Source organism: Lagopus muta, chromosome 8, assembly GCF_023343835.1.
Source record: "Lagopus muta isolate bLagMut1 chromosome 8, bLagMut1 primary, whole genome shotgun sequence".
In the NCBI taxonomy this organism is placed as follows: Eukaryota; Metazoa; Chordata; class Aves; order Galliformes; family Phasianidae; genus Lagopus; species Lagopus muta.
Window position 1 is genome coordinate 23,434,992 of NC_064440.1, and position 23,050 is coordinate 23,458,041.

Consider the following 23,050-nt stretch of genomic DNA (forward strand, 5'->3'; position numbering starts at 1 on the left):
CAAAGGCAAATACTTCATGTTGAGAAGAGGCAGTGTTGTAAAACAAACAGCATGGGAAGGTAGGTGATGGACTATAGCTTATAGGGAGCCATGTTCAAGAATTTATTGTGCTTACAATGTATTTTCCACCTACCCCACCCTTTGGCATCACTCAGTATTAGGCACTGCCACATTTTGTGGCTAAAATGGTATGTTATACAGAGGTCAGAATAGGGCAAGAGGGAACTTTTTTTCTTTTCAATAGCTGGTTGGTGCGTAGCAACAGTCATCTTGATTTTTACGATTGTGCAACTAGTGTGACCCTCATCTCCTGTCTGTGGGAAGGTTTGCTGAGCACTTGATGCAGCCAAGTTTTGCCAACTGCTGTTGCAAGTAATTCAAACCATGATGTTCTGCATTAATTCAAAGCAGCAATGTGTTTTGTGCAACTTTCTGCAAATGCAGGAACTGTTTGTTTTCTTTGGTGCTCTGAACATCCTCATTAACACCTTTGCTTATTCCAACATGGGTTGCAAGAAGGTAAAAAGACAGCAGGAGCCTGTTGGCCAGAGGTAAGCCTACACCCAGCATCCTGCTGGACAGGTATGTGGTGGCAGTACGTTTCCTGTTTCTCTATAAACCTCAGACAAGTCCTTCTATTTACAAAATGAGGAAGAGCTGTGTACAAATTCATTTCCATTACAGCGCCTTGCTAAAGTGCTGACATCTGAGTTTTGTTTTGGTGTTTTTTTTTGTTTTTTTTTTTTTGGAAAGCCCAAGTGCTTCTTTTCACATTTGAAAAAGTGTCTTTTGCAACTTGCATGGACAAGTAGTTTCTATGAATTCTCTGGAAATGTTGGTGTCTAACATGGATTTTTTTGGTCCATGTACTTTTCTGAAAGCAGAACCCCCCCTCACACACATTTGGGTTGCAGTTGGAAGGGAAGCACTCTGTGCTTTTTGATTTTTGGTGCTGCTGATGCAGTGGAGAAGTGCAGAGCCCACTGTAAATGATCGAGCCTGCAAGAGTCTGGGGAGCTGCGTGCTGCCGGTAACATTTTATTGTGTGTGCCATTTGAACCATCTTCCAAGTGAGTGCAAAACCCAATTTTTAAATTTTTTTAATTGTACTTGGAATTAACTGTTGCTGTGTACTAAACCCTCTTGTTACAAGCCCTGAATAAAAGGAACAAAGCACACACTGTGTTCTGTGAGTGTGCCACCACTGCGTCACTTTCCTTCTCTTGTTACAGGCTTTTTGAAACGTGTTGAGGGATGGGGAGACGTGGCTTGTGTATGCAGGAGCCCTGTTCAGAGAAGGTGAGCTCAGCTCTTCCCCCAGCCTAGGTTTGAATACTGGCATCCAGCTGGCAGCCTTCAGCAGCTCATGTCTCCACTTCTGTGACTGTATTTCCTGTAATTGGCCAGTGCTAGGACACCAGCTTCTTCTTCCAGCACGGATGCCCATGTTGCATTCACAGCTCTGAGCTGCTGTTCACTAGTAACAACTTTACTTTTAGGCTAAGATTCTTCTGAGCTGACTGGAGTGTTCTTGTTCACCTTTCCTAAACACCACTCTGCATCTCCAGCATTCAGGCAGAGCTTACTTCCTTGAGACCTGCAAGAACAAACAGCTTCTCTTCTTTCAGTGATGACATGAGTGACCTGGGGCCATGACACTCCAATTGATTTCCCTGTGGTGCAGGCAGCTCTGCTTGTGGTTCAAGTTCTGTTCATGCAGCTGAGTTCTGGTTTTGGTACTGCTGTACTGCTGCAGCTTTTGGCTCAAGGCAGAAATGACTTCAGTTTTACATGTAAGCCCAAGTACCTCAGAGCCTCTCAGAATTAGTGCCCTTCCTACATGAGCAGGAATTCAGTCTGAGTTCTTTAATCTTAATTTTCAAAACCCTACAGTAGCAGCTCACAAGTGCTGCACAACCAGCCTCTGTGCATCCCCCATGGTACAGCATAATCAATTCCCTGCAGTGGACCCCAGTGAAGGGCTGCACCAGCATTTACCAGCCATCAGCTGTTTGAGCAGAGCTGAACTGAGTAATGCCAGGACCTTGCACATCTGAGGGAACAGGCAGATGGAAAAGGTGAGCTTTCACTCTGGGTCTTCTTTAGACCTGTGGCTGCTATGTACAATGCTACTGATACAGCCAGCTCTGATCCACTGGAAAGAGCTGTGCAAAGGAACAAACAATAAATAGTAATTTTATCAAGAATGAGCAACCTGTAGCGAAGCAGGAGCCCTGTAAAAGGGAGCTGCTGCTGCCCTGAGAACAGAAGGTGGGTTCTGAAAAAGGAAAAGGGCAAGACAGAGGATTAAAACAAATTATTAAATTTAACTACATCTTTATTGAATTGTGCATATTCCATTGTATAATGATCTATATTGGGTACTCTATAATGTATTTCTTTTGTCCTCTCTCATGCTTAAAAAAGTATATTTATACATATATTTATATATATTTATAATATGGCAAAGCTCCCCCCAACCTGAAGCTAGCAGTCTAAAAGAGCTTTGATATTTCTTTTTTGGAAAGGGAAGAAGAGGGGAGGCAATCCCATTGAAAGACAGAATGTGCAATTTTCTTTTTTAAAGCAGTAAACATGAATGTATTTACAGCACTCATCACAAGTTTGCTGTATAGACAGATCATCATTGCAGTGACACTTTCTTCTTACATTTGCATCCCCAGTATCGTACAGGATATCACTAGTGGCTGCTACCAGTAGTTACTGTAAGCCATAAAACAATCCGCTGCTCCAGTTAATTTCTGCTCCATGGCAGTCCACTAGGACGAAAGCTAAGATTACAATTGTAACTTGTGAAAGTATTGATTTTCCTTTTACTTATAATTTAAAAAGTGCTGCACCAAATTAGCAACAAGGGAGTCTTTGAGCACAGGTTCTCTAGCTAAACCGGCCTTTGCCCACACCCCTTGCACGTCTGTACTCTGTACTCACTTACCTACAATGGTGAGTCAAAGCAAGGGCTGCAGGGCAGCTGACAGCAGCAGCCCTGCTCTCCTGCCACACAGCAGCTGCAGCCCCTGGCAGCTTAGCCTCAGGAGCAGCTGCTGCAAGCACATCTGCGTACCTGCAATGTAGCTCTGAATGCATCTTTGGCATCTTCGGAATTCCTGAGTGAGAGAGAACTATTTTCCACTCCAAGGAACAGTTGGTTCAATTCCAAAGTGCAACAGACAGGTTGCCTTTAAGTGTTAACACTTAAGGGGGTTTCCAAAATCTGTTGTTCCAGTTTCTTCTCACTCATTCCCCTCACTAAATTCCTGCTGTAGGGGACTGGGCATAGATGCAGCACCAGCTCCTGTTCCTTCCAGTTCTTCTCTAGCTCTCCTCATTGAGGACATACAATTCCCACAAACAGAGCTCACTGAATCCTTGTCCTACTTATTTTTCTCACATTAGTGGCAGTTACTTTAATTTTACATATGATGGCCAATCATTTGCAATTTAGTGGCTTAAAACTTTTCAAAACTAGACAAAGCCTGTGTCTCATTGGATTGCAGTATGCGATGTGCTGACCCCTGCACTGTAATGCTGGTTTTGTCACTTATTTTTTTTAACTGAAGGAGAAAAGGAATTCAGAAAGGAAAATTGCTTTAGAAAAATGTACTTATATTTCTAAAATAGAAAGTTTAAAAAGCACCAGCATTTTATAGAAGCTTGTAAGGGAAAGCTGTAGTGTTAAATGCTCTCTGGATTGCAGTCTACTCCAAGTGAAAAAAGGAACACAAAACTGAACACCAGGAGCCACAAATAAGGAAGCTCCTACAACCAAAGAAATAAAACTGCCCTTGTCCCCAGGTCAGGAGCACTGTTTGAACAAGAATATAACTCTACATCTTCACAATGAGAGGGAAAAAAAAAAAGGAAAAACCACCACCAAGAAAACAAAAATGCTCATATGTTCTGATCACATCTTCACTGTCTTTACTACATTCTGGCAGGAGTTTACATTGCTCATGTTTGGACTGAGACAGAACTGCAAGAAAGCACACGTGTGTGACTTCCATCTTATCAGCATATTTATGCCAAACAGAAAATACCTTTACAAACTACTGCTGCTACTTGGAAGTAAATACTAAAAACCAGGAAGAGCATCAAGTGTTGAAAATTCTGCAGGTAACAAATTGAATAAAAATACCACTACAGGTCTAAGAATTTGGCTCTATGTTAACAATATTTTCAGATGGTAAATCTTATTCTCTACCACAGCAAATGTACTCAAGATATAGTTAAAGCCATACAATGTCCCAATTAATCAAGGAGATGCAACTGATTTTAATGTGACTCACTGCTGGAAGTAATGCTCAAGTAAGACCTGTTTATCTTACTTTGAATAAGAGAATTTTACCAGTAATGGCACTACTGCATTGTAGTACTGCTTTACTACTGTACAACAATTTAAATCTATGCAGTTTTCTGTAATAAGCAGAAAAAAAATCTTTTTTGCCCTTCTGCAGTTGAAACAGCACTTTTGGTTCCTTTAACTGTGTAAAGAAATAATTTTAACCCAGAGCAAGACTGGCCACTCTGATCTGTGCTACCTGGTTGCCTAAGAGCACAGAACAAAGAAATTAGGAAAACAACAACAAGAAAACTCCACACGTGCAACTCCACAACAGTAAATCTTAAAATGCACTTGTTAAAAAATTGCTCCCTCTCCCATTAGTCCTGAAGACAAAGTGATTCAGGTACCTTTGTTGTCTCTCCCTGACGCTTCAGTTGTTCCCTGGTGCTCTGCAGGACATTGCACAGTAAGTTCAGGAGAGGAGCTCTTTGGCTTTGGGGCTGTGCACCACGTTAGAGCAAGTAGTCTTTTGTTGCACGAGGAAGCTACTGTGCAGAGGAAAGCAGGTAATTTCCATGTAAAGAATTGAAATAACTAGATTACTTTCTTTTTTGTGGGTCTTGTGCCTCCTTCCTGGTTTGAAAGGCAAAACAGAAGACTGGCACGTCCATCTCAAACGTATTACCAATTATTTGTTTAGAACCACTTGCTAAAGAGCTTTCTTGTTACATCTTTTCTCTCCTCTTGTTACTGCTGTTAGGAGAGCCTAGTTTTTCCCTTCAAAAGCAATTCCCCAAGAGCAGAATGAAAGGGAAGTCAGTGAGCCCCTGCTTTCTATGCCCACAGCGCACGGAGTGAACTCTGCTCTCTGCTGGATGAACAGAGCCCAGCTACCCGTAGAGGCAGATGTCACCACTGGAGGAAATCTGAAAGAACAGGCACTGGAACAGAGTACAGAATGCCACTATCTGCTTTCACCAACTCCTGCAGAAGCAAGGCTTTCCCTGACATTGAGTCAAATTGTACACATACATGTAATTAGGGCTATCCATTTTCAGCATTCTAGGATGAAACCATGTACCATCTTTGTGTACAGAGGGTGCTAGCTCGGCCCTCACTTGTTCATTTGAACAGTGCCAAAACATAGCCCCGCATTTGCAGCAAGAAGCATCTTCCTGCATGTCTGAAATTTGGCTCCTTTGTTTTCTGATGATTTTAGCAAAGAAAATGGTAGAATTCTGAAACCAGTGCACAAGGGCAAAAAACAGCTTGTAAATAAGGCATGCACATGTGCTGTCATAAAAGCAGTAAATACACTAGAAAAGCAAGTTATGTCAACAGGTCTCAGAAGGAGAAAAGGCATCCAGATTTTCCAAACCACTCTGTATCCAGATTTCAGTGCTCATCAGAAGGAAAGCTGCAGCCACTTGCTATATTTCTATATGACTACTTACTAATGAAGGAAGCTGTACTAAGAAGGGTGCCACCTTTGCTGATGCTCATTCTTTGTGCTGTAAAGTTGGTGTTCAATTTCTGTCTCCCAGCAAGCTCTTTAGTAGCCTGCAAAATTAAGTATGGATTTACCGTCTCGTGGGAGATAGTGGGTAAATGAACTCGGGCACAGGAACATTAAAAGAACAAAGCTCAAACACCTCAGAAAAACCTGCACTCAAAACATTGCTCTGCCAAATGCAAATCCCAGAGGCACCTGCACTGAATGAACAGAAGAAAAAAAAAAATGGAACCATCACACACCAACAGAACTGTTTTGCAGAGAAAGAAAGAGAGGAGATAAGCAGAATTCCCTGATTGCTCTTGTCTGGGAGCACGCACTGCATCAACTCATGTTTGCACCCTACCAGGAAGCAGAGAATGTGCCACCTGCCTACTGCCAGTATCAGCTGGGGAGTTGTAACTGTGTCTGCACACATTTTGCACCACTGGTGGGTACGAGCCCCTGGAGCTGTATACAGTACAAAGCAGCAGAAGGACCAACGTAGAAAATTACAGCACCCATGAATTCCAGTATAGCTTAACAATTTTTCTATTAACTTATTAGCCAGCTATACTGACCATGCTCAAAATCAACAACATAAATGCTTTTAAGGACACTTCATAAGCACAAAAGTAGTAGAAACAGAAATTTGTGAACAATCTGAAAGATAGAAAAAAAGTGCCTTTCCACAGCAGTGCTTTAAAAATGCACACAATGGTATATCCTTATTGCTCAAAAAAACTAGTCTGAAATACTAAAATAATTTCCAGAGGTGCTGAAAGAGATTTCAAGAAGGGATATGAAACAGGAAGGCAGAGACAGCACCATTGATTTTTCTCTTTTCATGATGCACTTATTTAAAATTATATAGTTATAGATGCGTCATTTTTCCTTCTAATTGGCAAACTTTTTCCTATTGATAAATTATTCACAAAGACATTTATTTTATTATTTAGATTTAAAAAAAAACTATAAAAAAGGAACAGCAAGCCCTCTCACAATATTTCTATCAGCCAGAATTTCTCTACCACGAGCTTAGCTTGTACCTTACTTTAACGCTTGAAGACACCGCCAGGTTAAACTACCGCCTTTGTTTCACGTTTTGTGGGAAGGAAAGCATGTAATAATACTTGCTTTTAGAGAAAAGGTAAACAATAATAAAATCCTTTTGACATCTGAGCCTTGACAGCATCCCTGTCGTGACCAAGGAAGTTGTAACAACCAAGGATGACCTGGGTACAGGCCCGATATTCTGCTTAACCTACATAGATTGTATACCACTACCCTGTACGGAGCATGCATAACACACAAGAGCACTTACGCTAACTGCACTAACTTACTGTGTCCAAACCATGGCTAAAGCAGCATCGTGAAACTTCCAAAGTACAAAAAAAGGACTGTGGTACCTGATGCCGTGATTGTGACTCTGTGGCAAACAAAAAAAACACCAAAGCAAATATTTCCTACTCATGCAGCCCCTTAAAACTGTCTGCAAACATTATTGCCTCTCAAAGATTTTTTTTTTTCCAGTCCTCCCCTTGGCTGTTAGAAGTGCAACTTCATAATTAACAGCTCTATGTGTTGGTCACAGTTCCTGGCACGTCAAAGAAAAGAGAACTGCAGCTGTGTTTGCCTCAAGTTACCAATACTTTCTCTTTCTAGAAAGTAATATTTCCTGACAGCTACTAATGAATTACAAACAGTACTTTTAACTGTTTCCAGACACTTGTTTCTGTAACGGTAACACATCTTACTGGGCACAGACAGCATGAGACTGTGCTAGGTATGTTCAGTTGAGAACGTAACACTGCCAAAACCTACCTGTTTGTTCAGGGAAAGAGTTACACGTACAAGTGGTGCGTCCACAGGGGTCAGCCTTGTGGGTCGGCACTGGTTGCAGGAGTCCTGGCAGCTTTCAGAAGGGGTTAACAGAAATAGTCACCTTGTGTCATAAAAACAAATGATCAAGCCTACTATAAAGTCAAGATGCATAATGGATTGGAATAGTATGTACTTCTCCTAGTTATTCATGGACAAATAACTTCAAATTAATTTGTAGCAGTGTATACTTTTAAACTATTTGGAAGGAAGGGGGAGGTTCTTTATAGTATAAATATATTTCACTCCAGCCCACTATATATAAAATCTATTTTCTTCCTCATAACATACTCGTTTTCAGTAGTATTATGACCAGAATGTTTTGGTATGTTGTGTTTGCATTTTTAATCAATGACCAGCGTGCAGTTACTAGCAGACTCAACTCTGCACCATTTACCCATCACAAACTGCCAAATTGTTTGTTTGTTTGTTTTCCCTGCTTTTTTTTTTTTTTTTTTCCTTTCTTCCTTTCTCCTTTCTTTAAAGTGCCCCCAACAGTTTCATCTTTACAATCAGATTGGTTACAGAGTCCGATTCCCAATAACATAGCGACTGAAACAATAAATACGGATCTACAAAAACATTCTGGTTATCTTCTATAATTGCAATGAAATATATCACAATATATTATATACCTACACTTATAATACATGCACAAACATGTCTCACATGGACAGACACTACAAAAAATTATCTTCCCCCCCAAATGCAGAAAAAGTAAGAAAAAGGGATTTTGGTCCAATCCATATGAAGGGTAAAAGAAATTGAAAATGTTAAGTCAACACCTCTCTACCCACCTCCCCCAATAAAATACTGACAACCCTCTGCCCCCAACTGTTTTGGCCTAGCCATGAGGGGGGAATGTCTATCTTTAGCCTTGACTACAGTTTGAGATCACCTCTTTTGACAGGGCTATTATCCACGTCCCCATATTCTCTCCAAGTGCACAACATCACAGGTTGGCTGGTCATAGAGCAGCCACAAGTCATGGAGAGCACCGGCCCCAGGTGACCGATTACCAGTCCCGTGACAACTTAGTGTTCTGATCCCTCTTGGGAGGCGCGGGGGGTGGCCCCCTCCGTAATGTTGCATAGCCAGATATGTGGCTGCCCCCGAAGCTGCTCGTCTTCTGCTGATCGGCCAGAAGCTCCGGTGGGGGCGGCGGCAAGGCCATGTCGTCCATGGTGGCAGTGGGCTCTGCTCTGGACATCCGGGCAGAGGAGAGGGAGCCGTGCCGGGTGATGGATTTCCGCTGCAGCGTCCGGTTGAGGTCTGCCAGGAATCCTGGCTGAACGCTAAGGCTAGACTTGGGTGAAGTGGGCACTTGGGGGCCAGGTGTTGCCGGTGACTCTGCGATGTCTGCCTGTGTCAGCCGAGTGCTGTCGTTCCGCTTCGGACGTGTGGGTGGTGGAGCTTTTTTAACTGATGGTTTCGACCACGCCTGAGGCTGAGGGTTGACCACAGCAACTTTTGGAGAAGTGCTGCCTGAAAACACAGATGGTATCTCAACGGGGGGGAGAGGAAGATCTATTTCAGGTGGTGGTGGTGGAAAGTCTGAATCCGACGGCGGAGAAGGAAATTCAACCATAGGTTCCTTCCCTGATACACCTGGAGCAAGAGCCTTGGCCGGGATCCCTCCCTGCGGAAGGACGATGGGCAAGCTCACACCAGAGAGATTGAGCTTTCCGGGCTTTGGAGGGGCCACAGGAGGTGATGACTCCTTTGATGGAGACCCTGATGGCTCTGGTGGGTGTGCAAATTTGCTGACAAGGCGGTCCACTGAAGGTCTCTTGGACTCACTGTACTCAGTGGAGCTGGTGGACTTGATGCTGGAGTTCCGCTGAGGTGTTGGAGGCGGTTTCTTTGCTCCAGGGCTTGATGTCTTGCTGGTCTTTTTGACTGGAGACCCTGATTTGTCAGGGGGGGGAGAACCTGCAGAGGTAGCTGGGGAAGGAGGCGGAGGAGGAAACACTAAGCTGCTCTCTGGTGGAGGAGGTGGGAAATCCGGTGAGGGAGCAGAGGCAGGCTGCCATTTGGGTTTTGCTTTCACCGCTGGAGGTGACTGGGGAGCCACACTCAAAGGAAGGGGTTTCAGAGGCTGGGGCTCAGTGGCAGGTGGGGTGGGAGGAGGTGGGAACTGGCTGACTATCTGCTTCACTACTGACGGCACTGGGGATTGAGGTGATGGGGGAGGCTTCATAGAAAAACTCTGCTGCTTTGGAAATGTTGGGGGAGGAGTGGGGCCCAGAGGGGCCGGGGGCAGCGGAGGCACCTGGGGAGATGTGACACTTGGCTGTTTCTTACTTGCAAGAGGCAAGGGAACTGGCACAGGGGAGGTGATGTGTGAGACCCCTGGTGATGCTGCCTTCTTGCTAGGCTGTGGGGGGAGAGCTGTCATGAGAGGCTTTGGGGGTGCTTGGGGTGGTGGTGGGGCAGGCACAGGGGGAGGAGGTGGTGGCAATGGTGAGGCAGCAGCAGCCACCTGACTTATATTTGGTTGAACCTGATGGATTTTGGGAGGGGGTGGTGGAGGTGTGAACTGTGGTACAGAGGGGGCAACAGGTGCCGGCTTCAGTTGTGCCATGGCTGAGCCCGGTGTGGGGGGAGGAGGAGGAGGGGGGGGAGGTGGCATGACTCCATTGGGCGGCACCAGTATCTGAGGCTTGCCTGAGGATGGAGGGGGCAGGGGGGGCTGCTGTGCAGCAGCAGGGGCCTTGGAAAAAGGCCCACCGTGCTGGGCAGCATTCTGCAGCCTGGTGATGGTGCTGTACTTAACAAACATGGCAGCAGGTGAGGCAGCAGATGGGGCGGCCTGGCTGGGGAGCGGAGGTGGCGGAGGAGGAGGAGGAGGTGGTGGCGGAGGAGGAGGAGGGGGTGGAGGGGGTAGTGGGGGGGATGGCTGTGATGCTGAATAGGGGGTCACCACTTTTGTCTGTGGGGACACAGGAGGTGCAACAGAGATGAAGGGCCGACCTGCAGGCTCCATTCGCACCTATTTAGAAGGGATTTTTAGTGAAAGTAGAGAGGGAGAAAAAGATAGAGAGGAAGGGAGGGAGGGAGACAAAGAGATTATGAAGTCAAGATCTAAATGAACCTATCATTAAAAATTAAGTGGCAGGATTATAGCATGCAGGAATATTAGGAAAACAATGCAGCAAGAGATAGTTCTTTACCCTGACAAGCCTGAACTGTACAGTATGGCCAGCCAGGCCGGTAGGGGGAGCTGGCAAGAATCACCGGGGCCAGTCTACTTCAATCTATGCTGAACAGCAGGAAGAAAATAGGTTTTTTTTTCTGGGGGACAGGCAGCTGTACCAAGTGCGAATCACTGATCCTCCTGTGAGCAAGCATAATGAACCAGACTGAACGTTGCCCAGAGTGCTCCTGGCCACAACAAATGACACCATGCAGAGCAAGAGCCTGCAGGCATCTTTTCACTCAGTAAAACTAGAGTTAAACCATACCCAGGCCTCCCTGAGCATCTGGCAAGCCTTCGTGTTGTTAGCTTAGGCCTTAATACTGCTTAGCATTACAGAGCACAGAAATCCTGAACTGCTCTAAAACACATGAAGAGCAAGCTCTATGGAGATTCTGAGATCCTTCTATTCCACATGCTCTGACATCAAACGCTGTCAAGAGAAAAAAAAAAAGAGCAGAAAGAAGGAGTAATGAAGTCTCCTAAGAAAATTTCCCCAGAAGGAAACGCTTAGAGACAGTTAGCTTGGAAAAGCTAGGCATGCAGCTATTATGTCATTAGAAAAAAGAAAGACTGGGGAGAACTGTATAAGTGAAACAGCAATGGAAAAGCAGCAGGCAATGCTTTAGTCTACTTATTGGGTTTTCTTCTTGTTAAATTGTTTCTCTAAAACTGTAAACCTACATTCTTATTAAAAATTAAAAAGGTAATGACATTATTCAAGTTTATCAGAACTACAATCACCTAGTAGAAAGTGGTTTTGCTACAAGCCAAGTTGTCATCTTCACAGTGTACAGCTTAAAATCATGCATTAGAAACATAACACCAACACAGCAACTAAGCACACTCCGTACCTAACTTCACTGGTATGTATTATGCCACAAATTAGCCCAATTATGCTCATTTGTGCTGCATAAGCTTGCTTATAGTTGTTTTAAACACAGGTGCGCAGTTTCTATATGCACAGGAATAACACAAATGTTAGAGTAAGAAACAATAAATAGTAATTTACAACTAACGTAGGTGTGCCTCTACCTGTCATATTAAGCATGTAAAGCAAGAGTGTACATAGTTCGGGAGCTACATCAACGTGTTCACACAAGCAAGGGGAAATCTTGATCTCTTGCACATTGTTAGTCTGTAATTACCATTCTCCCAATCACTCAAGTTAATGTATTTTCAAGTAGCAGCCCCTGACCTTAATTCTGCCCTGTATAAGGCACCACGGGTGTGCTGACCTTAGCTGTGCTGAGCTTCGCTTTTGATACCTGAGACAGCAAAAGGCAACAGGAAAAATAAAAGCAGCATAAAACAAATAGGGAGACTGAGACATAAAAGAACTCTGAACAGCAAGATTTTAGAGAATCTGAAACAGGGAGCTGTCCCTCATGCCTTGTCACGTAAACACACAGAGCACTCACTTTGACACCATGTGTAGCATCTCATTTGAAATAACATTTTCAAAATCTAACAAGAAAAACAAGACAATGAGATTTTCACTGCCCAGCTGTGATGAATGTGTGTGGGTGAACACAGCATTCTTTAGGCAGAGTAGCCTTTCAAAATATTAACTGGACAGACTGGCATTTTGGAAAGGCAGCCACTTAAGTCTTAGGTTTACCTCATCCATTGAAGACAGTCATTTTCACAGTGAGCAAATTGAGCACGCAATGGGAAAGATTACTGTACTGCAGGATGGCAATCTATTCCCACTCTCATATAAGCAAATTGCATTTCCACAATCAGAAAAAAATTTCAATCAGACTTTGCTTATAGAAAAACCTTGAAACAGATAACTGTGTATCTTAAAAACGACTTACTGCACTGCATACTATCTCAATTCATATTTTTATCATATATCACCATGGCTATCTGGAAATCCCCAAAATCCTATAAAAATAACAGTAACTACTGTTTAAAATAGTAACTGTGAGGTTTCTTCAGCTGTTTTTCCTAAGTAAACAAGCTTTTGCATTTGAATTGTTTGCAATCTCTTCCTGTGACAGTTGCATTTGGACTGGTTGGCCAATTTCAGCCAAACATGACAGGTGTAAATCTCAGTATATTTTCAACTTCAAAAAATGGAAGTGAAATTATTTGCACCTTTAAATGGGGGAAAAGCAGGCAGAACCAACCAGTGCAACATCCCGACCAGCCTCAATGTCATCAACCTGCTGAGCCAAGAGGTGCTCTGTTCTGCCCTGCTTGTTGAAGAAGGTAAGAAAAGGGTGACATGGGGAAGAGACAGTTGCAGAAGTGGAAAGGACACACCGAACAAGCCAAGCCTCCATTAATTTTGACACTTGCAACAACCTGCCTTTATATATTTCTTAAGCAAGCTCTGTCACCAAAAGCTAAAGCACTGGACAATTACTAACTCTGAAGATACTGTTCGGAGACTGATCTCCCTAAACCAGCACGGCTCAGTATCTACAATTGCAGGTGCCTTTTCACGTCAATTACATTGTATCAATACTGTTGTTTCCTTTCTCGTAACAGTTAAATATTTTCTGTTGTTAACCCTTCCTTGGGCCAGACCTGCACAGCTTAAAAAAAAAAAAAAAAAAAAAAAAAAGTACTGTAGTTCTACTTAAGTTAAATTTGTGACCAATTTACTTGGGATTTTCTTAGCGTGGTTTCAAGGTTTTCAATAATTTTACAAGGTTAATTTCATTTGAATTCTTTGGATGTTTTGCTTTGATCCCTTCACCTGTGCTATGTGTGAGGAAGAGAAATACACCTTGTAGTAAGTTTGTACAAATAAAGGAATTAGAATTGATGAAAGCTTGAAACATGGATGGCTCTTAATAGGGAATAGTCTGAATATTTTATTTGTAAAAATGCTTTAATCAGATAACAAAAATTATTGGGGTTTATGTAAATAAATGAGCAATTGCCATTGGCACTGTGGACTGGATAAGAACAGCGGTGGTCCAAGGTGCTAAAATTCAAATTTTCTCCAAAATTTCATAGAAGCAAGAAGCAAGATCTCGTATGAAAACCAAAACCTCAGAAAACACTGACATTACAGTCTCATAGCAGTACTCTTCCATCTCTGTTGGATAACATGCTAGACAGACTCACATGCCCTGTCTTTTTGATCCACCCAGCCCCTGCACAAATGATGCATCCTGTACACATACACAAGCCATGTGCTGATGAACATGCAGCAGGTTTTGCACACATGCAGCAGAAAAATCTGGGTCAGAGTTTAGCAAGCTATGTTCCTGGGCTGTGTACTACTTTGCTATTACATTGAGATAATTTCCAAGCCTGCAGACACTACAGAAAATTTCCAAGTCTCAAAGAAAACAGCCAAGTCAGTTTCACATTGCGCCACCTGTACTTTTTCATTTGTACATGTAATTAACATTGTGTCTTATTTCTAGCTATTCATCTGATGCACCAACATCAGGTGTAGTGACCCATGGTTTTCTTTTAAAAAACCTGCTTCTCTGGCTTGAACCTACAGTCTGAGAAAGATTCAAAACTGCATGAGTGAAGGTACCTTCCCGCAATGTACATAACTGCTGCACTTAATACCAGTATTATGGCTGTTCAGGAAATTCCTTTGAGCCTCACAACCAACCAGATGAAAGGACGGTTCTGCCGTCTGTGAAGGCATTCACTACACCAGTCAACTGCTAGACATAAAACTAACCAAATCACCACAGGCCCCAGGAGTAAATGGATTAGTGTCTTTTGTAACTTTCTATCAGCAACAGGAGATATCAAGTCTTTAACCTCAAACGAAGTTGATTTTAATACTGCTGCTTAACAGTACTTGTGTCTACCACCTTCATTTCCACACAATATAATACCAAACGTTAGAATCCAAACTACTAGAGTGCGCCTTATACAGGCGTGCCTGCCTTCAGGTCTCAGTTGTCTGTGGAATTTACAGTGGAAAGATGTGGCCAGTTAACAGAAGAAAATCTTAGCGAATTAATTTCATGTGTTAGCTTTTAACAGCTGATCTTTTTATTTGTTCTTTATACAACGCTAATTAATAAGATTATTGTGAAGGGCCGTTGCATGCCTTCAAAGACCAAAAGGCTTCTGTGCACACTAATAAAAACAAGAACAGAAAGTTCTATGAGTGAATTCGCTGAAAAAGTGATTCCTGGGGGAAAAAAAAAAAAACCCAAACCAATTACATGGCAGTGTATGTAAATAACATAGAGTAAAAAAGATGAGAAAAATCCATCCCCACTTCAGACAGAGGTGGAAGAGGTAATGCTCTGTCTTGTGCATTCTGTTGTGTGTTGATTCTCAAACTAAAGTCTTCTTGTTACCTTGCTGGATTCCTCCAGTTGCGTGCCTCGCTTCCAGGCCTCAGAGAACATGGAGCTGACAATACTTTGGGAACGGACATGTCCAGTTGGCTGGGTGTCAGAAACTCCACTGTCAGATTGATTAGAATGATTTGATTGAGATTCTGTTTAAAAGAAAGTGAAGAAACAGCATATGTTTCTGAACATAAGAGTGAAGCCACCATGCTTACAATGGAACTCTATGTGACATTTACTAGTCATGCTTGTTAAACATTTAATTCCAACAAATGACACTGTTCCCACAAACAACTCTGTATGTTCCCACTCACAGCCAGCCCACTGAAGACTGCTGTCTAGACAACAAAACAGAATAACAGAGCATATTCCTGCAGGCACACAAAATTTGCCCCAGAAGCAGAATCCCCATTTTGAATCTCTGACGAGACTGTCTGGAAGTTTCTCTTTGGGCAGTGATTCTTTCCCAATTACCAATTTTAAAAATGTCAGTCAGCAAAAGCCACTTGCATCATTAAAGCATAGAGCTGGATTTTTTTTATTATTTTTTTCAAATACATGAAGATAGACGCATCACAAATTTGAAATGAAGCTTCCTCTTCTCAGTATCAGAAAAACAAACTCTTCTGGAGGCTCATGACAAAGTACTATAAGTTCTGAAAACACGCCACTGCAAGTAACGTAAAACACATTTTTAGATTAATAGTCCATTCCCCCCTCAAATAGCTTCACTTACAGTCTCCAAGTATTTGGTAACAAAAAAGAAGTAATTAAATCTTTCTATTAAGAGACAAGTCACATAATTACCTGGCAAACTAGATGAGCTGGAGCCTGACTTGATACTGGAGCTAGACAAGGAAGTCCAGTCATATGCCGATTCTGTTCTCTTTAGTGCATCTTGATAGTTCATATACAGTTGCTTCCCATACTAAGTGAAATGACAAACAAATTTAACTACTCCATAGGCTAACTACTATATAGGCTGTGTACCCTTTTCGGTCTGTTGATCTTCAACTTTAGCTTCTTTGTTCCACCTTTTTCCCCCCTCAGAAAAAGGAGAAACACCCAGAGACAAAAAAGCATGCTCTCTGTGAAGGATTTCACACAGAATTAATTCAAACTTTTTCTTTTTCAAACTTTTTCAACAAACTTTTGCATTTTACTTAATGAATTGCTAAAAGAAAATTAAAAATTGTTTATGCTAGAACAGACAGCATCAAACCAGCTAGATAATGCAAGAAGTGGGCCTAACACAAGCTGGAGATACTAGAAAACAATTATGTGAAACCCAAAAGGGAGCTGGCTAACATTAAGCCAAGATACCAATTTTGTCATTTGACAATTAAGGTTACCAGAAATAGAAGGAAAGGATTTGTGTGGATTCAGCACGTGTTTTGCCAAATAGTTTCATACAGACCATGACAACAATGGAAGACTGGCTGGAGGATGTTACCTTAGCAATGCGGATGCCATTGATCCATTGGTGTAGAGTTCTTACATCATCACAGCAAAGATACTTGATATACTGGGATTTCTTCTGGATCTGAGGATGCTGCATAAAAACATTAGCAATTACCATTATTTTAATGGGTAGGAAGGTAAGGAGAGCTATTTAACTGCTAAGTTTTATAAAGACAAATTTACTGCTCTTGAATGGTAGTACATGTTTTGAGTTCACTTACAAATATTTGAAAGCATTTCAGGAGGTAGGGGAACTGTTTTACACAGAGATTGGCAGCGTGTCAGTGAGCACTGACTTCGGGTATGAAACACTAGGAAAGGGTGAGTCTTTCAGTATTTTAGTTCTGCACCTTTTATCTACCTACAGAGCCTTCTGTACCCTGAGGCTCTTCATACATGTTTCTACTCTCAAACCAAGTGGTCAGAACAGTCTCAGCTTGTAAAAACATTGCAAGCAAAAGACAGCCAAAGTGCACAGAGTTGTCTCCTTTACTGCCCCCCTATGGACTAACCACCACTGCAGGGAGACAAATAGTATTTCAATCTTCCCTCACGCCGACATACAGTATCGTGGAGGACACTCTTCTTCTAATTTTTAACTAACGTTAAAAATTTAACTTCAATATTCTCATGTCTTCCCTTATGCTCACAACAGTAATAAATTACTTTTTAAAAATCTATTGACATAAAACTTTGGTTTATTCTGGGTGATCAATACACTTGAAAAAAATAATTCATCCATAAAAATGATACAGATAGAAAGTGGCATACAAACATAAGAAATCAATTTTACACAAGTAACTTATAATTATACCTACAAACAGTGGTATTTTTGCATTTAATTGCATTCAATTAACTATTCCAGTGACTTATAAGAACAAAGAAAATATTTCCAATTTTAATTTTATGCCTTCCTCCTTAATCTCATATCCCAAACTTGACACTCAATGTCTACCTGTCAGTGGGCCCAAACGTTATGCCCTCTGTTAAAAGAAGGGCAACATGTTTTCTTCACATCACAGACTGGCAGCCACACACTCCAGGCACAACAACCATTTTAATGTACTGATGTCAGTACCCAGCACCACTTGACACAAGATGATATAAAGTTAGAAGGAAAATTTAAGTCTAACTGTAACTATCTTGTTACTTGTGCCATTTTCAAATTCATGAAAATACTTTACTTGCTACAAACATACTGTGAAAATATGTTAAATAGCTTTGTAGCTAGCTATCTTGCAGGAACTAACACTATTTTGAACAATGTGTGAGAGTTAAGGAAGGTTTTTGTTTTGTTTTGTTTTCTTTGTAGGGGCAAATAGTGACAGGAGGAGGGAAATGGCTTTAAACTGAAAGAAGGTAGATTTAGACTAGATATCAGGAAGAAATTCTTTACTGTGAGGGTGGTGAGACGTTGGAACAGGTTGCACAGAGAGGTTGTGGATGCCCCCTTCCTGGAAGCATTCAAGGCCAGGCTGGATGGGGCTGTGAGCAACCTGGTCTAGAGGAAGGTGTCCCTGCCTATAGCAGGGGGGTTGGAGCCAGATGAGCTTAAAGGTCTGTTCCAACTCAAACCATACTATGATTCTATGAAATTGATGCAATCTAAAACAACCAAAAGCATTAATTAATAACTCTACAGTTTAAGATTAGGTCACTGATTTCATAATGTTTTTTTCTACTTGTACTTCTATTTGTCTTAATACTAAGAAGTTTCTTCCCTTACAGCATCCCTGTCTCCCCAGGTTGGGCAATATGGGTGGGCTTGGCACTAATACCAATTTGTGCACTACTCTGAACATATGCTCTGAGAGGACAGGAAAACCCTGACATTAGTGTTTCAAAGAGCATTAAATCCACTAAATCTGCATTCCTGTAAGGCAGCTGCCAAAGATTTTGGTGTAATACTTGATAACAATTAAATAGAACGATTAAATAGAGTAGGAATCGTCAGTCTGGCAATTCAGAGCAATATGTAAATATTTACCAAGTCATGAGGAGCACAGAGAACAGGCAACAACTATTCTCCTACCTTCAGCACTAAGCAGTAGTCTGTGGGAGCTTTGTATTTGTTCCGATAGTCCTGTCCGTAGTAAACGTTGACATGATCTAGCTGTAGAAAGCACACGAGATCCCGCGAGACCTATTGAGTACAAAAATACTAATTTACAAAACAGCTACGTAAGAAAACCACAAACACTGAAAAAGAAAAAAAAAGAAAAAAAAAAAAAATCAAACCACTTTAGTGTTAAGATTCAATACTAATATGATACTATCATTAGTTTCAATCTGATTCTAACACTACCAGTACAGCAAGGGAATACAGCCATGCATAAACTCTTCCATCAGACCTTTTTAATCAGGATATTCTTTTTCAAATTCTGTCTATTGTGTGTTCATTTGTATTTTGCCTCTTGACAACCAATTACAGCAGACTGCTAATAATTACTCAGCATTGCTATCAGAATGGATTAAATAGGACTGATTTGGCTGGGAACTTTTACATTTGCTGTTAATTAATCTCAGTGAATCTTGGGTGTTTCTGACCACCTAAGCCCAAACTCACTCAAAAAACAGACCTCCGTTGTCTTGCATTTTTAAATATGGGGTTAGACAATTCATATCAAGTGTTACCACAGTAATTTGTAGTAAATCTACAATTCACTTGCACAACAAAGCTGCACTTTTAATTAAAGGCTCTGGGCAGGGCACACAGCTAATAAAGCTGAGTCTTGTGCCCGAATGATTTCTCAGCAATAAACAAGACAGGTAAATTGCTTTAAAATAGCATACCTTTGCCTTCCCCTTAGGAACATAGTAGATTCCTGAAGCTCGTAGAAGAAAGTAACGTTTCTTCCAAGATTTCTTACCATCCTCTTTCAGCCACAGAACTCCTTCAATTTCTGGCACAGTTACAGAACTTCCACAGAAACATTCCTGGAGATAAAAACGGTGGTTTGAAAAGTGACAGAAAGAGAACGTACAGCATGCAGTGTTTTGTTTTGCTTTTTATTGAGACTGAAATTCCACATCTAAGGAATGCACACTGATTAAGGAAAGGCTTTTCTCTGTGCAATATGATCAAGTGGAAGCTATCACACTTCAGCATAGGTATGTCTCTACAAAAACATCTCAAAATTATTCTGTTTTCAGTTTATGAGTGCTACAATTTGTTTGATCTCTTTGCTCCATGCTTCCTTTTTTGTTGTCCTTAGTTCTGTGAATTGTTCAATACTGAACACATTACATAACTTCCCTTTCTGTCACTCACTTTTTAAATCTAATTTTTAATGGTTTATTTTAAAGTGTAACTGAAATTGTTTTTAACTACTTTGCTTACTAACAAAACTCAAGATTCTAACATGGAACAACTCACTGAACCAACACTACAGAATTTCGTACTGAGTAGCAATTCGGAGGGTGCTCAAAAAAATTCTGTCATCTCAGGTCAACAGATAAGCAGTAGTTCTCCAGATTTCAACTGTTTAACCACCACTACAGGTAACCTCATTTCGGTTGCCAAAGAAAATAAAGACACATTCAAAGTAACCTATTTTATATGAAATACAGTGACATTAAAATAGTTATTTTTCCTCAAATGTAACATATTCCATTTTCCCATTCAGATCCATCCATTAGATTCAATAACCACAAAGTTTTAGAGTTTAGTTTCAAATGCTGATGTTCTTTTTGTTTTGGCAGTCTCACCTCTAGCAGCACCTCTTTATTTCTGTCTGCCATCTCAGAGGTTTCTTTTTTCCCCAGGAGATAGTTCTGTAACAAGAGAGAGGTCAGGATTTCTATAGGCATTCTGAAATAAAGCCAAATAACATTTCTCATTTGCCTTTCTATAGGAGTAAGAAACAAGGTGTTAAGAATGATACTCTAATTAAAAACTTTATAATCCAGATGAAACTATCAGATGGCTACATCATACATGGAACTTAATAAACAACCAGCTCTTCCAGAAGTACCAATCAGTCCCAATTCTTATCCTAAAGCAATAGTCTCATAATATTTTCCTGGCTTTCCACACAACAAGCTGACTGGTGTAACATATCCAGAAACAAAAGTAGGGTGAACTTGAAAATGCCACAGTATCTTAAAACGTGTTAAATCTTGACATTACTGGTGTGTTGACAGAAGCACACGCAGAAGAAATGCACGTCTTTTCACCTTGTGCTGATAGTTTCTCTGAAAAAAAATATTTCACAGAGCTACTAAATACTCCTTGTCTTATTAGAAGGAGCTTTTAAGCAACAGGTACTCTATCTTATTTAAGAACTACTCCTATGCTTTTCTTCAGCTTGGAAAGGATAAAGACGATGAAAATCTTCTTCCCAACCTCTAGCTCTTACTGGAAAATAAAGAAAACAATATTCGTAAGTTCCAGATCAAGCCTTCAAATAAAGGTGAAATATGTGTATTTAAAAATTGGTTTTATGCTGGTGTCTTGTGCTCTTGACAGTGCATACTACATGTAATGTAGTAAATGTTTATCAACACAGTCTTAAAACAATTTTTTTTGCAGAGTTTTGCAGCTTCCTAACAAAGCACTAGAGTAAGACTCAATTTTCAGTTTTTGCTTGAAAGTAAATTTACAGTGTACAAAAGGATGTCCATGCAAAATTGCTACTCAGCTTGCTAGGTAAACAGGGAGTCCAGATCCAAGAAGTTACCACATAAATGCCATATCAATATAAAAATAATCCATGACCTCAAGTGGCAAGTCGTTACTAAGAGTTAGAAGAGATCAAATTATAGTATATACAAAACTATTCAGCTCCAAATTCTTCAAAGAGCTGCCTCCTTGGTAATGAACTGCTGCTGGATATCAAATATGTAGTTAACATTTTGAAATCTCCACTATCATCCCTCAATAATCAGTTCCCAAGAGAGAAGAGGACCCTTTTGTTTCCTAAACAGGGAACATGGATGAATAGAGGCAAGTCCCAACTTTCACAGGGAAGTGTAAGTCCTCCTCTCGTGTCACTTGACCACAGTGTGTGGATATCCTCTTCAGAATGTTCACCTTGTCAGCAAACAAAGAACACAGTGGAGCAGCAATACTCTCAGCAATACCTGCCAATACCTTGCTTGTATACTTATTTTTGTGAACAGCACTAAGTGCAATTGCTGTGAAACTGTTAGCCTTTATCACTATTAAAATTGCTCATGAATACATTAGGAAACAGCTTCGACTTGGGTTTTTCTGTTACACAGCTGATCTTGTATCAATCACAGCATGTATGTATGCGGCACTGAGATGTAAGGTTGCCTGGCATTTTTATATGGACACAAGTATCAAAATAGGAATATTAAAATGAATGCTAACAAAAGCATTATGAAATTGCCATCAGACATACACATACATACAGTCAACATACGCCTCAGGCTTACCTGGGGATTCTTAAAAAGTGCGTATTTCTCTATACGTTCCACGAACATTAGCTTGTTTTGACTGTCTCTTGTCCAATTGAGAAGATTTTCAACTAAATTTTCATGATCTTCAAAGATCCTTTCTGCAGCAATAATAAAAGAGCAAACATTTTAATCTGTCACTTTCTGTGAAATAAGCTACACTGTAATTTCACCAGGGAGATGAGGCACGTATGGAAAAAAATACACTTCAAGACCTACTAAAATGAAGAAGAAATTTACAACACAAACTAGAAAGAATTTAGTGAACGTTTGCAAGTGCCCAGCTTAATTTTACACAAACACACACACACACACACACACAATTCTCACTTCTCTCTGTTCAGGCTTACGTAGCCATCTGTATAACAAGCCTGAATAACCCATTTGTTGAACTTGACAAAGCTAACTACCCCACATGAATACAACAAATTCAAATAACAATATCTGACATGTTGTAAGAACAAATAACAAAACCAAACACATTTATATATACTCTGGTTAACAGAGCTCTTAGAGGAATTTCTTAGGTGGCTTTTTCAGCATTAATTTTGTATCTACATCCCCAGTTGCTATCTCACTCAAAGTGTCAAAAAAAGTAATAAACAGTGCTTAGAGGGAAAACAAAATGTTTCTGAAAGGTAGAATAACCATAGTTAGTAGGAGTATGGTAGAAGAATTTGGAAAATGGATTATGCCTCTGTGTTGAGATGGTTATCACCAGTATGGGACAATGAAAAATCAGCAAAAAGGAAGAGGGGAATTTTTAAAAAGACAAAAATTTACTGAAGTGGTAGAGAAATATCTGAAAATTCTTATCCTAAGTCTTTGGGAAATCACTGACCAACACTCTTCTCTAAACGATTCTCATGTAACACCTTGCTCTCAGCAATTATTTCCCCTTTCACATAGGCCATATTGTCACTCAGGCAAAAAAGTTTTCAGAATTCTTTGGGACTTGCTTAACATATAATTGCCCTGTTAAAACCAAACATATTCCTCTCCAAATC

General features: G+C 40.9%; 1 protein-coding gene across 5 annotated transcripts in view; it reads right to left on the minus strand.

The window, feature by feature from the left end:
- Positions 1 to 702: 702 nt before the first annotated feature.
- RAPH1 (Ras association (RalGDS/AF-6) and pleckstrin homology domains 1) overlaps positions 703 to 23,050 on the minus strand; it is an 86,317-nt gene continuing 63,969 nt past the window's right edge. For all 5 annotated transcript variants that reach the window (XM_048953002.1, XM_048953004.1, XM_048953001.1 and 2 more), the window contains 8 exons: positions 22,023 to 22,144; positions 20,331 to 20,396; positions 19,416 to 19,559; positions 18,655 to 18,765; positions 16,615 to 16,713; positions 15,969 to 16,089; positions 15,168 to 15,310; positions 703 to 10,668 (listed from right to left, as the gene is read on the minus strand). In XM_048953002.1, the coding sequence (XP_048808959.1) occupies positions 8,692 to 10,668; positions 15,168 to 15,310; positions 15,969 to 16,089; positions 16,615 to 16,713; positions 18,655 to 18,765; positions 19,416 to 19,559; positions 20,331 to 20,396; positions 22,023 to 22,144 (2,783 nt within the window). In that variant the 3' untranslated portion in view covers positions 703 to 8,691. The remainder of the gene's footprint in view (positions 10,669 to 15,167; positions 15,311 to 15,968; positions 16,090 to 16,614; positions 16,714 to 18,654; positions 18,766 to 19,415; positions 19,560 to 20,330; positions 20,397 to 22,022; positions 22,145 to 23,050) is intronic.